The sequence below is a fragment of the Salminus brasiliensis genome, chromosome 6 (genome assembly GCF_030463535.1).
Source record: "Salminus brasiliensis chromosome 6, fSalBra1.hap2, whole genome shotgun sequence".
Lineage (NCBI taxonomy): Eukaryota > Metazoa > Chordata > Actinopteri > Characiformes > Bryconidae > Salminus > Salminus brasiliensis.
The window spans coordinates 36,971,777-36,985,429 of NC_132883.1; the positions used below are offsets into that span (position 1 = coordinate 36,971,777).

At 40.2% G+C, this 13,653-nt stretch overlaps 1 protein-coding gene across 1 annotated transcript; it reads left to right on the top strand.

Annotated features, from left to right (window-relative positions):
• The first annotated feature begins 35 nt into the window (after positions 1-35).
• Positions 36-11,848, top strand: exosc10 (exosome component 10). Its single transcript, XM_072681041.1, has 26 exons — positions 36-195; positions 367-503; positions 2,138-2,261; positions 3,192-3,293; positions 3,375-3,528; positions 4,295-4,403; positions 4,531-4,606; positions 4,702-4,812; positions 4,990-5,133; positions 6,241-6,431; positions 6,514-6,670; positions 7,186-7,334; positions 7,460-7,510; positions 7,634-7,745; positions 8,326-8,373; positions 8,491-8,566; positions 8,729-8,857; positions 8,958-9,037; positions 9,147-9,239; positions 9,342-9,410; positions 9,878-9,983; positions 10,073-10,146; positions 10,608-10,839; positions 11,059-11,123; positions 11,300-11,370; positions 11,684-11,848. Exons 1-26 carry the CDS (start codon positions 73-75, stop codon positions 11,712-11,714), a joined length of 2,814 nt encoding a protein of 937 aa, XP_072537142.1. The 5' UTR covers positions 36-72; the 3' UTR covers positions 11,715-11,848.
• The last annotated feature ends 1,805 nt before the right edge of the window (positions 11,849-13,653 follow it).

Here is a 13,653-nt window from a genome sequence, read left to right on the forward strand (position 1 = left end):
ACTCAGACCCAGAAGAAGACTGAAATCTCCGGCGTGCTCGCTCGCTCTTCTCGCGAAGTTTGCAAGCTAGTAATGGCTGCCTCCGCGAGTGCAGGCGGCTGCGCTACAGCGAAGAATAACCCAGCTAGTAAGGACTCCGAGAGCGAGGCGGAGGAGTTCTGCCCGGGCTTTAAAGATGCGGATGCCTTTGTTAAGGTCAGTGAGTCGGTTCTGTCCCGGCGGCTCGTGTGTAGCGCGCGCGCTCGCTCGCTGCACTGCTGTCTGATATAAACACGCAGCAACGTGGAGCTGTGCTGTCGCGCTCGGCTAAAATGGACCCGGTTGGCGAGGTCCTCTAATGCTCCACATCTCTTATGTTTCTCACAGCATGGACTGGGCACCGTTGTCGCTGCCACGAAGGCGTCCGGGTCTCTCCCTCAGGCAGGAGACGAATTTGACTTCTACCGGAGTTTTCCAGGCTTCCAGGATTTCTGTGCGGCGCAAGGAGAGCGACTCTTACACTGGTGAGAGAGGACTGGGGTCTGGCACTGTTTATTACAGCTATATTTCTTTATGTAATATAATAGGGCTGCTAGTGTTGGAGTCAGACTCGGGCATCTAGCGGTGACGCAAGTGGTCACGCATTGGCCGTGAGACTCACGCAACTGGCTCTAGTCTCACGCCCTCACGTGAACACACACACACACCCAGAGCGGTGGGCAGCCAACTCCAGCGCCCGGGGAGCAGAGAGGGTAAAGGGCCTTGCTCAAGGGCCCCCAACAGTGGCAGCTTGCCAAGCCTGGGACTCGAACCCACAACCCTGGTGGCTCTTTATGTAATATAAAGAAAGAGCTACCACTGCCCACTATTGTAAGATAACCCATCCGTGCAGCGACGCACACAGTGACTGTAAACACATGCCCACCCGGAGTAAAGGACCTTGCTCGGTGGCCCAACAGTGGCAGCTTGCCAAGCCTGGGACTCGAACCCACAACCCTGGTGGCTCAGCGCTCTAACCGCTGAGCTACCACTGCCCACTATTGTAAGATAACCCATCCGTGCAGTGACGCACACAGTGACTGTAAACACATGCCCACCCGGAGTAAAGGACCTTGCTAAGTGGCCGAACAGTGGCAGCTTGCCGAGCCCAGGGTATCGTTATTTGGAAAGTTTCCTACAGTTGCCGCTCCAGATTTCTCTGGCTGCCCTGCTGGAACAAAAAAAAAAACAGCTTGGTCTGCTCAGGGTGGTCATGCTAGTTAAAATGGTTGACCGGCTCAGTTCTTGACCAGTATAGGGTATGTTTTTTGAGTTGGAGTGTGATGGTTTAGCAGGTCTGCCAGCATGACCAACCTGACTACTCTAGACAACCAGCCTGACCATCATGATTACGCTGGTAGATCAGCAACTCAAATCAAAACATGCACAAGAACCGAACTAGTCAACCAGCGTACCAAGCTGGCTAACCAGTATAAGCGATGCAACAAGCTTGACCATTAAAGACCAGCATAGAACCATCTGAAACCAGGTCATGAGCTGCGTACGCACAGTCTGGACTGTCCACTGCAGCCTTCTGAAGCACGATTAGACACTACCTTTACTCCCATCCCTGCTCAGCCCATTTAGGGCTGGACCAATCAAAATCCCACCCCAGGTAAACTGTAAAAGTGATTGGTGTTGCTGTAAGGCGTCTGATGTTGGTGTTTTTTAGAGACAGAAGGAGTCTGGTGTTTTTCCCTTTAGTTGTAGTTGCTTGTTAGCTGCAGTAGCCTCTGATAGTAAATATTAACAAGCTTAAGGCACCGTCAGACACTTCAGGAATGGGGGTGATGGTAGTGTCTAACCAGTAAGCAGTGGGCTGAATGGGAGGGTAGGTGGTTCAGAATATAATCCTGAATGTCAATTTAACTTAGTTCTTTTTATTAAAAAGTGTGTCTCTCTCTCTCTCTCTCTTTATATATATATATATATATATATATATATATATATATATATATATATATATATATATATATATATATATATATATAAAATCATTCTCTGATCTAAAACAAACATGATGTTATACAGTATTCTGATTCTGTAGCACAGCTTTGTGTCCCTCTTGGTAGCCTGATTTACAAGTGCTGCTATAAATAATGTTGTGCTTTGTGTTTAGTATGAGTCAGCTGATGCAACACCATGGCTGCAGATCACACATGAGGGACAAGAACAAACTGACCGGTCTGGAGGAGCGCTTTGATCTGGTCGTTGAGTCCAATGACGTCATCCTGGAGAAAGTGGTATGAAATAAACTGCTGATCTCCAAACCACTTATTTAAATGCAATGTCAAATGATTTTGCTTTTGAACACGACAAAAAACAACGAATTAACACCTTTTACTTTTTCCCTTCATTCCTTTCCTTTCCTTCAAAATTTGTGCAAAATATTATGACCATTGAATCGTGAACCCAGTGTTGTGAACCTGACCGCATTTCTCCTGAAACCCCCAGTGTAAAGTCTTCTACCTCAGCTAAACATTTGTTGCAGGCTGCCTTCTGCTGTTCTTTGCTGAACTTAACTCTTGGTCATTATTCCAGTAACTGCAGCTATAAATAAAATTCCTATTTAGCAGCTAATAATATTTTGGCTTTTTGCATGTTTTGCTTTTGGCGTACAGATGAAAGCTTATTTTGCCCACTAAGAAATACACCAACAGTACTTTCCATTTCATTGGATTTCCTGGAAAATTTATTCAGATGTAACCAGCAGTGGCTTCTGTTGGCTTCATGATTGCATTCTATTAATCCAAATTAGGAGTCCTGAGCAGAAGTGCCAGACCAGTGTTTCTCAACGCAGGTCCTGGAGGTCCATTGGGTGACACAGTGCTTTTCCATCTTTGACGCAACAGTAGGTTATTAGATTAGTTGGATCAGGTGTGTGGGGAGCAGGGAAAACACTAAAAAGTACAGGGCAGTGGGCCTCCAGGACCAGGGTTGAGAGAAACTGCCTTAGACTACCTGAGAATAATATTTAATGCTATTTATCTGAGCTGTTGATTCAGATTATTCCTAAATGGTTGATCGAGTACACAAAGAAGTCAGCAACCAAAGCTGTGTTCCTTATGGCTCACAACACCAGTAATTTATTAATTAATTTATTTAGGAATTATTAATGTTGTATTTTGTGTGTTCGATAAAGTTACAGTGTTTTTTATATTATTCTTCAACAGGGTATTATGCTGGACGAGGCTTCTGGAGTGACTCGGTCTCAGCCGGTGATGCCTGCTGGCTATCAGCCGCCCAAAATTGTTGTGTCCAGTTGGAATCGCAAGGTGAGTTCCCTCCCACATTTTTTATTCTATGGTTAATGTTGTGGGACGCCACAGCAACTGGAGTTTTTCATTTCTATATAGGGTGGAAATCGCAGTGCTGAGACCTTCCACCTTCTTCATGCCAAGAATATTCAGCGACCTCAGCTGAAGTTCAAGGATAAAGTGGACAACAGCAACACGCCTTTCGTCTCCAAAATCTTCGTCAAGCCCAATGCTGTGAAGCCGCTGTCTTCCTGTGAGTTTGAGATTGATTGATTTATTTTTACAGTTTAATCGTTTAATTTGATTTCTTGGTGGATTAAAGGCCAATTAATGCTTCTGTGTTGAATCTACACTGTAAGCACAGCGTAGGTTCCAGGAAGCCTATGCCATACCGACTCAAACTGTAACAACTGTGATTGGTCCACATTTGCCACAATATTTTAGTTCATTTGGACGTACTGAATCGGTTAAATGGCCGTATGGACCATCTCCTCCGATGTCTTCATTCCTTTGTGTTTTTAAGTAAAACTAACTTGTTCAACAGCTATTAGTTCCAACTCCAACATGATCTGCTCAGTTTTAGCTGCCACTGCTTGTAGAACTTCAAATAGTAAATCAGCACAGTGGCCTAGAAACCCTGTTGCCAGCTAATGTTTTGGCCACGTACTTACAAAACAACACCAACACACAAGTATGAACGCTCACAACGACATAGGCCACTTGCGCAGGTACAGTGTAGACTCTGCGTTGCTCGGACGTAGAAGCATAAGTAATGATAACCTATCTTAAATTAACTGTTGATTTAGAGCCTCTAAGGAAGTGTATTTATTGGATGTAGTGAGAAACTTCTTGTCTCTAAGACACTTGTCACTTATAGACCTGTCTACGTTGAGTTTAGTTAAGTGCTTTTTTCCTTCTTATACAGTTTTGATGTTTGGAAAAGTTATAAGGGTTATTGCCCAAAATGTATAAAATGTATAAAAAACACAAATTTAATAATTATATAATGTTTTATGTAGATTTCACAAACAAACAGCTGCGGGAGGAGAGACCTGAGGATTTGGATGTGCCTCCAGCATTGGCTGACTTCATCCACCAGCTAAGAACACAAGAGCACATGGATGACATGTGAGGCCTAGTTTTCAGTTCGCTTCTCTTGTTGTGTGTTTTCTGAAAACAGTCCAGACTACCTTCTGTCTTTAATAAGGATTGGAAAATGGGCATGCTTGGACTCTGATGTCATGGCTTCTTTCAGGTTCGCTCATCCTTACCAGTATGAGGTGGACCACCTGGTCATGCCGGAGAGCCTGAAGAGTAAACCTGAACCTCAGGTAACCTCAAAAAAGGCTGTTTGACTTTAGAGACTACTGATTCCTCCCCCCAGTAAGTCACCTCAATCGTATTTCCTTGCTTGTTTGTTTTTTAGCTGTATAAACCTCTGGCAGAAACGAGCTGCAAATTTATCGAGACGTTGGATGATCTGGTTGCCTTGAACGAAAAGCTGGCTAACAGCACAGAGTTTGCTGTGGATCTTGAGGTACGCATGAGTTCAGGATGTTTTGTAACACCTGGCACTTTACACTGTTAGTGATGGAGAATTGCTGATTGATGGTTTACTGTAAAATCTGATACACATACACAAAATCTGATACACGCTACTGTGAAGAAATGTATCCCTTATGTTCACATTTGGTTTTATTTGATTCCTTTCCAGCACCATTCCTACAGGAGCTTCCTGGGAATCACTTGCTTGATGCAAATCTCCACGAGGGAGGAGGATTTCATCATTGACACTCTGGAGCTTCGCAGTGAGATGTACATTCTGAATGAAAGCTTCACAGATCCCACCATTGTGAAGGTGAGAGGGGTTTTTTTGTTGTTAATTTGTTAATTCTGCAAAATGAAGGTGCTTCTATTTTCCTTCGGCTCATCTAAGAATGCAATTACGTATGTGATTGACTGGCCTGTTAAAATTACCATCATTTATTATATGCAGGACATAAGTGTTTGATTGAAAGAGTAAATCCACCCTGAGATAGGATAGGAAAAACGTATCTTAGGGGGTTTGAACATGGGGGTGAGAACATTTGAATAGTAGCTCGCCACCGCAATGTAATAGATGGGATGGAAATGTAAAAAAAATGCAAATTTTGCGGACAGAAAAAACAAGTTTTGAACACCAACACACGTATATCCAGAACTGACAAACTGCGACGCTGCGTACATTTTAAAATCTTTAAAATCTGCTCCTTTTTTTTTTTGTACGAATGCGCCAAAATCAGACTGCCCATTTAGATCTCCATTGTCATGGTTGCAGACAACAAGTGATCATCAAGACAGCAGCAGCAGAACATCTCATCTTGTATGTGGCAGAGCACAAAAGCTTATATGACGAGCAGCAACACTGATTATAAAAATGTAGAGATTAAAGAAAATACATGGTGGACCGTAACTGAGAGATGTGGAGTGAAAGTGAGAACTTTAGAGCCACGTAATGTGGTGTTTTTGACGTTTGTAAAGGTGATGTAAAGGTGTTTGTGCATCCTAGTCTGTTCATGTCTACAAAGAACCAGGAAATATAGCTTCCCTCGCTAATGAGCAGTCATGTGGAGGAGGGAAATTAAAGAGAGCAAAAGTGGACAGTAAGCTAAGAAAAAGTAGAAATTTGAGAGCTATCGAGTTTCTAGCCCTAATTGCTTGGTGTGAAGGTTCCACTATGAAAAATCACATCCGTTTTGGCCTTTACAGATGCAGTAGAATTAAAATTTCAACCACTTGGGGGCACACTAGCCAGGTTCAAAACAAAGTGTAATTTATCAATTTAAAATGTCTTTTATTAGACAAATCACTTGTTTTTAAACAGATTCTACAATGAGTATGTTAATATTCATATATATTTAAAATGTATATATTTAGTTTACTCACTTTAAATGCTTGCTTTTGCTCTTTAAATGCTTGCTTGTAGGTTTTCCATGGTGCTGACTCGGACATTGAATGGCTTCAGAAGGACTTTGGCGTGTACGTGGTCAACATGTTTGACACCCACCACGCTGCTCGCTCCTTGAACCTTGGCAGAAACTCGTTGGACCATCTCCTCAAACTCTACTGCAACGTGGACTCAAATAAACGCTATCAGCTCGCTGACTGGAGAATACGGTAATCCAAATACAATGGGGTTTTTTTGGAGGGGGGGTGGGTTCCAGATTGTATGGTTAAGTAACTCTGTGATCCCTCTCAGACCGTTACCAGAGGAGATGCTGACATATGCCCAGGCTGATACCCATTACCTTCTATATGTGTATGATCGACTGAGAGCTGACTTGTTTGATGCAGCTAATGGACAGTCGAACTTGGTGCAAGTGGTCTGGTCCAAAAGCAAAGATCTCTGCCTCAAGGTACAGTTATATATTTACATTTATGACACTCAACACAAGTCTGTTGTGAGGTCAGGGTGTTGGATGATCACCGCCCCACCTCATCCCCCAGCTCATCCCAAAAGTATTAGGTGGAACACAGTTCCACTGCTCCACAGCTCCATGCTGGTTGGCTTTATATCCCTCTAGCCTATACCTGGCATTAGACATGTTACCAATTAGTTTGTGTTTATCTTCTCCAGATTGTCCTAAGCCAATGGCAATAATGACAAGCTGTGTGTATGTGCATTTGCTCATCTGTGTCAGCAATTAGTGTAACCTAAAGTAGCTGATTGCATTCATTTCAAGGGATGTCCACAAACGTTCCAAGGGCTGTTGGTATTGATCAGGTTTTGACCATTTTCATCAGGTTGGGGAGGCTGATGCGTTTTTGGCTCTGTAGACTAGTATCAGGGAATGGTTTATACACAGTCCTTAAAGGCCAGTTATGATCTGTTGGTTGTTCTGACCCCTGTTGTTGGTTTACCTCTGCTCAGAAATATGTGAAGCCCATCTTCACTGAGGAATCGTACATGGAGCTCTACAGAAAACAGAAGAAAAGCTTCAACAGTCAGCAGCTGGCCGCCTTCCGTCACCTCTACGGCTGGAGAGATAAACTGGCAAGAGTGGAGGATGAAAGCACTGGGTAATGCAAACTTCAGTATAAAAGGAAATTGAGTTTGCCCTGTTGTCTGGTTGTTTTGTTTTTTTGTTTTTTTCCCATGTTTTTAACCCTTTTTCTTTTTTTCTTTTTCTTTTTCTTTTTTTTAGGTATGTCTTGCCCAACCACATGATGATGAAGATTGCAGAGGAGTTGCCTAAGTAAGTTCCCCGCACAGAAACTTTCCTACAGACAATTGTGACCATTTACAGCTTTTAACAGACTTTACGAATTCTCATCCACGGCATGCATGTCATGCTTTTCTTTCCTTACCTCGCTTAAAGGGAGCCCCAGGGAATCATTGCTTGCTGTAATCCCACTCCACCATTAGTGCGGCAGCAGATCAATGAGCTCCATCAGTTCATCAAGCAAGCAAGAGAAATCCCACTTCTCAAGGTGAGCCAAATAGATACTACATTTATCGAGTACTTTATTAGAAAGACCTGTACTCCTACTCTTTTATGCAGTTATGTACACAGCCAATCACGTGGCAGCTGTGCAGTGCATGTCAGTCTTACAGATACAGTCCAGTACAGTACAGTTGTTCACATCAACCATCTAAATAAGATTACTAATTAAGTGTGGCAAGGCGGAGGCCAAATTCCATTTGTGTCCCACACAAATGGTCAATATGGTTGTCTTGTTGATGAGAGGTTAATAGAGAAAGGTCAAAGACTGGTTCAAGCTTACTGAAAGGCCACAGAAACTCATAACCACTCTGTACAACTGAGCAGAAAAGCATCTCTGAATTCACAACGCGTCAAACCTTGAGGTAGATGGGCTGCAACAACACAAGAACGTGTTGGGTTCCAAATCTGTCAGTCAAGAACAGAAAGCTGAGGCTGCAGCTAAGATGAGAGCTTTTGAAAGCCAAGGGAGTACGCAGTATAAGTATTGTGTTTTTTTTTAATGAAGTGCTCAGCGAGTGTATATGCCACAGTTTTGTTGTTTGGAACTAACTTGAATTTTTTCTCAGGCCGAGGTAGCTGCTGAGAAGAAGAAAGCCATGGCCCCCAAAAGAAAGGTTTGTTTAACATATATTGCAGATGAAAACTTACGCATATGTTACCTGAATGAGCATGATCACATATGGGTATGGTTAGGTTGGCTTAGGATTGTAATAATATAAATTGTTTTACAGTCTGAATCTACTTTGTTTGGGCCCCATGATACCTCTCATGTGTCTGAAAGTGACCTAATGGATCTTTCTTCCTGTGGTAGGTCATTTTATTTATTAATGTTTTTGATGACACTAATAGAAATTGCTTAATAATTCAAGTTTTGTGGGGGGGTATTTTGTTTGTTTTTTCCTATGTTGATTTTCACATTTGTTGTCTTTTATTCTGTCTGTCTGATGTTGGGGACTTGCCTACACCAAGAAAAAGAAAGAAAGAAACTCAAATATTCCAGGGAAAAACTTATATTCCTGCGGAATTCTGTCTACAGCAACATGGAGCCATCTACCCCTATCCCTCCTGAGATCCACTGCAAGTCAGAGTGGAAAGCAGGTAGGCAAGGTTTGAGGAGTGTACACTCCCCCTTCCAACCCCTTCTTCACTCGGTTATTCTTTAGAGCAGCTATATTTGTTTCTCTTTCTGATGAAATAGATGCCAAGGTTGGAGTCCTTTTCTCAGAGGAGGATGACACAAGTGGCCTTGTTGCTTCTGCAAAAATCACTCTGTTTGCGGTAAGCTATTCATGTGTTAAGTCCTTATCCTCCTAATGTAAGGAGCATTGCTGGGGTTAAATGACAATCACATTTTTTTATTATTATTATTATTTTGCTTATGTTAAAGGAGAGCGAGGAACTGGGCGAGTCTGGTCACATTACTGTTGCCCAGCAAAAAGCACATAGCATTATGGAATCTTTTGAAAATCCTTTCCGAATGGTATGATCTCAGTCGTTTGTCTGCCTAATCTGAAGGTCTTTTCTTTAGTTATTTTGTTGGTACATGAACGTATTTACTGATAATTGAACTCCTTGTTTTCAGTATTTACCCTCAAAGGATATTCACATCTCCAAAAATGCTAAATATGACCCTTCATCAAAGATTTATGAGGTAGGTAGCGGTCTCCCACTCGAATTCTCAGCTGATTTGGGTAGTAGCTTGGATGTGTTTTTTTTTTTTTGTTTTGTTTTGTTTTGTTTTGTTTTTGTTTTTTTTCTGTGTAATTTTTCAGTTGGTCATTGTAAGTAAGCAGTAACAACCTGTAAGATTCACTCAGTAAAGCATGAATTTTTGCTGTGCATCCAAAGACTACTACAGTTTAGGCATGACTAAACTTGCATTGCATTTAATATGTGGGTATGCATTCCCTTTACTATAAGATAAATTGTCCAGCAATATGATTAGTTCAGAAATGCCATTATTTTAGGGGTCAAAGCCCTCATGCCTCTGCTTTTACTGTGCCTCATGAATTACTTTGTCTAGACATGCTAAATAATTCAAAAATTCACCTAATTATTTCACCTTTTCACAATTTGTTTCCCTATTAATAATGATCTTTTCTCCTGCTCTCAATATAGATTAGTAACCGCTGGAAGCTTCAGAGCATTGAGCAGCAGCAGAAAGAGGTTCAAGCTAAGCAAAAGGCTAAACAACAAGCTAAAGAGCAGGCGAAAAAAGCTAAAGGTACCCCAGGACTCCAGTATATTAAAACGTAAAGTGTACTCTGTGAATGTTGTCAGTGGAAAAATGCATTATTTTCATCTTTCTTTCAGAGGAGCGTAAAAAAGCCAAACAGAGCTATCAAGAGGCCCTGCAGGATGTCAGTACGGTTAGGCAGCAAATTGCGGTAAGAAGCCATCAACTGCTTGAAAGGCCCATATCCTGAAAACCTTGTCTTAAACAAGTGCTTATTGTTAATCACAACCCCACCTTCTCCCAAAAGCTCAGTCCTGGGGGATTTATACCCCTCAAGCCCATGCCTGGCATTAGGTATGGTGCCAGTGTTGCTCCAGAGAGTCCTATTCTATTGGCAGTGCTTCTTTACAGGCACTAGACAGGGTATGTGTTTGCTCTGGCACTTCTTTCTCAGCAATGGGTACAACATAAAGTTGCTGAATGCATTCATTAGAAGGGGTGTCCACAGACTTTTGGACCTCAGTGTTAAAGGGATTAAGAAAGGTTTGGTCATGTAAAAATAAAGAGTTTTGGGGTACACGAGACCACTCTGCTGTAGTAGGGATTTGGGCCCTTCAAGTTCTCACTGAGGAGCTTTGATTTAGCTTCCCCCTCACTTCTTTTTGTCACTAGGAATCAAAGCAAGGAGGGCAGAAGAGGGAGAGGGTGGCCAGTGAAGTTGGTGAAGAAACTCTTAAACCAATCAAAAAAGTCATGAAAACTGACAAAGGGACGCCCGCTGCTGTTCAGTCTCCTGCACCTTCTAAGAAGAACCAGAAGCAAGAGGCTGAAGATGCGAAACAGGCCCAGTCTTCTACCTTTACGCCCTTTGACTACAGCCAATCAGATTTTAAAGTTTTTGCTGGTATGATCACATCTTCATATTTACATATTTTCTGTAAAGAAATTATCTGTATGATTCAGCCACAGATAAAGTGTCGCATTGAGCCTACAGAGAAATACAGCATGTTACTACTGTGGGTTTTTTTTGTTTTGTTTTTTTTATAACTGTAAATGTAGGTTATTATTAGATGTTGGATGATATTTTCCTGTGTGTTTAAGCTTCTGTTTCTTTGCTCTTTAGGGGGTAAATCCAAGGACTCCAAACATTTTGACCCAAACAGACAGTCTCATGAATTCAGACGGAGGGTAACGTTAAATTTCTGCGATGCATTAAAATCCATAGCCTGTAGTTTAATGTTTAGTGCAGACCCATACATGTTTCTGATTGTGCTCTTGTTGATTCTGTAGGCAATCAAATAAAGATGATATACATTTATATTAAGGGATGTTAAATGTATTTGTTTAATTTTTTTATTACTTAGAAAAATCAGAGAGGAAACAAGCAAAACTCTGGGGGCAGGAGCATGTCCTACATGTCTGCAAAGTCCGACAGGTAATAGAATACATCATCTTTTTTGCCAGGTTCCTTACATATCACCACTGTCCAGTGAAACATGTGTATCTTCATGATTTGAACTCTGTAGCTGCTCTGAAACTGTGTCAATAATTCTGGATTAATAAACCAGTAGAAATGCTCTTAGAATCTTGGATTCCAGTCTTTATAGTAGTAGGCAAAAATGTTCTTAACTTTGAATGGAAGTTAATGTAAAGTTACCATTTTGAAAATACATGTTTTCCATTGGACAGTGGTAATAATAATAATAATAATAATGTTAATGCATTTCCTTATATTTCTACATTTCCAGAGGATTTCATCACAACTGGCCCAAGAGATAGACATCTTTGTCTTTTTAAAGGACTCTCCCCTGTCTAAATGGTTGGTTTTTTTTTTTGGTGGATTCCTTTTTTTCCCCTTTTCATTTTTATGTGGGTCATTTTATCAAAATATACGTGGCTTACTTGCTACACAATGTTGTATTATACATTTTGAAAGACCTTTCATTAAATTGAAATTTTAAATGCTGTCCTCTCCTTACTTTGAGTGTTTTTCATACTGGCTGTGGAGGTTTATGCTGAGTTTAAGAGCTTATCAGAAGGTTGTTTACAAGATGGTTAACTAGTAACCATAATTGTTTTATATTCAACCATTTAAGAACATATTGAAAAGGTAAAAGGTCATTATATATCATGTACTGCTGCTCAAGTTTAATTTACAATCGGTCCCTAGTTTCTGACACCACCAGCATTTGGCAAGGTAAATTGAATGATAAAAAGATCTGCGTTTTGACTCCCATTTTTTTCGGATGTCTACTTCTTTTAAATTAAATACAGCAAAATTACTTCCAAATCATTAAGAGGGCTTAAAGCAGCATTATGAGAGTAATTCACCTTTATTCCACTCCATGCAAATCTTGCTTTGTGCATATATACAATTATTTAGTATTATTATTATTATTATTATTAATAATAATATATATAATATTATTATATAAGCATTTGGTCTGAGGTGACGGGGTAATATTACAGAATTCTATACTAATATGACTCTGGTTACACAGGTTACATGAGCATCTTTCCTTGAAGTTGGCAGCATGCCAAGCTTTGAGTGAGGATGCTGGAGATGTTATTGTCCCTACTGTAAGTCAGTGGAGCATCAGTATGATTTCAAAGCTGTTATTCTAAGGTAAAAAAAAAAAGTGTTGCTTTAAATGCCTTGTTTCAGCTTTGACATACTTTATAGTTAATGTTTTAAAGCTTATTATTATTATTATTATCATAATTGTATACTAAATATCACTATATTTACCTTCTTCTAGGTCCTGCATGTAAGACCTATGTTGATTAAAACAATATAATCTTTGAGATTTGCACCTATAAGGATACAGATCTCTTAAAGTTCAATACTTTAATCAGAATGTTGTTAAACCAAAAAATAGAAAAGCAAATTAGAGATGTTACAAATGTATTTTTTAAGATTTTATATATTTTTCCAGGCTGAATCTGAACATGAATGTTAGAGAAACTGATACGATTAAGGTGGAACATGTCAATTATAATGACCTCAATTCATTTAGCCATGTGGAGAGTCTTCTTCCTTTTATAATGAAGAATGCGCATCACATCCAGGTTTTACAGGCTGTTGAAGATGATGGCCAAATCATTGCTTCAGTTGTCAGGTTTTCTGGGAGTGCAGGGTTTTCTCTCAGTACTGGAAGGAGGTGGATGTTTAGACAATTTTACAGATTTGGTTTTTTTGGAAGTGCCATATTCCTTTCAAATGTGAGACCATTCGACTCATTGGAGGATGTTGACCTCCATGGACAGTTTAGACTGATAGTTTGGCAGCTAAGAAAAGAGAAGATCATATAAGAAAATAGCTCAATCCAGAGCTGCCCACTGTTGATGCACTGATGGATATAATACATACATACAAAGTCCCTAAAGTATCAAGGTGTGAAAATTATATTTAGCAACATTTAATTGGTTTAATAAATCGTTGTATATTTAACTATATATATATATATATATATATGTATATATATATATATATATATATATATATATATATATATATATATATAATTAAAGTGAGGGAACATTTAATTAAACTGAAGAAATTGATTTTTTAATTGAGTAAAGGGTTTAACTATTTAACTTAGATAATGTTTTAAATCTCAATAAAACCATTCCTTCACCAGCTGAACCCAAAACATGAGGCGTTGAGTGAACCGTGTGTCCCTCATGAGCCCCCGTAGAAATGTCCTCTCGTGCTTCC

Coding starts and splice junctions, on each gene's coding strand:
- exosc10 (XM_072681041.1), top strand. CDS start 73: ATGGCTGCCTCCGCGAGTGCAGGCGGCTGCGCTACAGCGAAGAATAAC. Junction 9,038..9,146: donor CAAAAATCACTCTGTTTGCG/GTAAGCTATTCA, acceptor CTTATGTTAAAG/GAGAGCGAGGAACTGGGCGA. Junction 10,147..10,607: donor CGGTTAGGCAGCAAATTGCG/GTAAGAAGCCAT, acceptor TTTTGTCACTAG/GAATCAAAGCAAGGAGGGCA.